This window comes from Gastrolobium bilobum, unplaced genomic scaffold (assembly GCF_033153095.1).
Source record: "Gastrolobium bilobum isolate Gb01-03AN ecotype WA unplaced genomic scaffold, APGP_CSIRO_Gbil_v1 utg10037, whole genome shotgun sequence".
Taxonomy (NCBI): Eukaryota; Viridiplantae; Streptophyta; class Magnoliopsida; order Fabales; family Fabaceae; genus Gastrolobium; species Gastrolobium bilobum.
In genome coordinates this window covers 1,836-3,748 of record NW_026899051.1, presented here as the reverse complement: position 1 = coordinate 3,748, position 1,913 = coordinate 1,836, and the positions used below count along the sequence as shown (strand labels likewise).

General features: G+C 38.3%; 1 protein-coding gene and 1 non-coding gene across 2 annotated transcripts; one reads left to right on the top strand and one right to left on the bottom strand.

The window, feature by feature from the left end:
• Positions 1 to 284: 284 nt before the first annotated feature.
• On the top strand, positions 285 to 1,655 carry LOC133286563 (uncharacterized). The gene has a single exon (XM_061483987.1). It carries the CDS (start codon positions 285 to 287, stop codon positions 1,653 to 1,655), a length of 1,371 nt encoding a protein of 456 aa, XP_061339971.1.
• Positions 816 to 922, bottom strand: LOC133286566 (small nucleolar RNA R71). Its single transcript, XR_009748149.1, has one exon. It is a non-coding gene; the product is annotated as a small nucleolar RNA R71 (small nucleolar RNA).
• Positions 1,656 to 1,913: the final 258 nt, after the last annotated feature.

Below are 1,913 nucleotides of genomic sequence, written 5' to 3'. Positions count from 1 at the left end.
TATCAATGCATTCAATGAATTCTTGTTTGATTCAACTTAATTATAAATGTTTAGTTGGTGTTTGAATACAAATGCTCGTGGGAACGATCTTTACTTATCATTTTATTACTTGTACGACTAGTACACTTGCTAAAGTCGCAATAAGTTTTTGGCGCCGTTGCCGGGGATTTGTTCTTTCAACATTGACAGACACCATTAATATTTGAGATTGATTTTTTTTTTCTCTTTTTATTTTCAGCAATTTATATTTATGTGTGAAGTTTTGTCAATTCCAATTCTGGTGTATGCGAGGTACTATTAATGCAAACTCTTTGTTGTTTGATCCAGAATTAGAAAGGACAGTTAGAAAGAACAAAAAGGCAGCAAGACAAAGGAAGTTACAAGAAATGGGTGAATCCAGTGTGACAATTCAAGAAGAAGTCATGGAAGAAAATCATAGGCCACCACCACAGAGGACACTGGGAGATTACATGACTCCCACTCTAATTCCACCGATTGGGAGTGTTGTTCGACCCAATGTGGAACCCAACAACTTTGAGTTGAAACTTGCATTAGTACAATTGGTGCAGAAAGAACAATTTGCTGGCACCAGTGCAGAAGACCCATATCTGCACATTGAGAATTTCTTACTTTTGAGCGATACTGTGAAGATCAATGGTGTGAATAGAGATGCTATCTTGTTAAGATTGTTCACTCATTCACTGAAGGATGATGCAAGAAGATGGTTACAATCATTACCTCAAGGAAGTATCACAACTTGGGATGATCTGCAGACTAAGTTTTTAGCTCGGTTCTTTTCAGCATCGAAAAAGGCGAAATTGAAGGATGAGATCACAGGGTTCAAACAAAAAGAATCAGAGTCTATCTATGAAGCTTGTGAAAGATTCAAAACACTCTTGAGGAAATATCCACAACATGGAATCAAAGTGTGGAATCAAGCAGCAATATTTCTCCAAGGGTTGACAACCAACACAAGAACATTGGTGAATGCCACAACTGGTGGTTCATTAACAACCAAGACTCCTCAGGAAGCCCTTGACATATTTGAATCTTTAGCATCTCAAGAATTTGACAATGCTTCAGTGAATGACAGAAGAACAGGAGTTATAAAACTTGATGGGTATGATGCTTTGTTAGCCAAGAATGATAAGATGATGCAAATGCAAAAACAACAACAACAGTTGGATGCTCTCACTAAGCAGCTATCCTCTCAAAATGTTGCTTCTGTGGACACTAATTCTGTGTGTGCTATTTGTGGAAAAGGCCATGTTACAGAAGATTGTGATTATGGGGGACCTGCAGAACAAGCAGGAGTGAATAGGGTATGGTATGATCAGAGGAACCAGAACAACCAGGGGCAAAATTTGTATGTTCCACCATGGAAGAATAGAAATCAACACCCAGGGTTCAGTTATAGTTCTAATCATCAGTTGAATCCTCCACTGCATCCTCCTCCACCACATTCGTCACAACAAGGTGATACCTCTGCATGGGAGAAAGCTTTTGCACAGTTATCTAAGACTACTACAAAATATATTCAGGGTTCAAATTCTTTCAGAGAAGAAACTTATGCATTCATGCAAGAGACAAAAACATCATTCAGGAACCAGGAAGCATCCATCCGAAATTTGGAGACCCAAATTGGTCAGTTGTAAAGACAAATATCTGAGAGATCACAGGGAAAGTTCCCTGGTGATACACTGGTGAATCCAAAGGAGCATTGCAAATCCATTACTACAAGAAGTGGGCTTGTGCTTCAACCGGTTAAGAAGAAAGTGGAAGAAAAGAAAGAGGAGCAAGAAGTTGTTGTTGAAGATGATGAAGTTGAAAATGATGAAAAAGAAAAAGTTAAGGAAGATAAGAAAGAAGATGAAGTAGTTGTTGAAAATAATTCTTCACCCAAGAAGTTGATG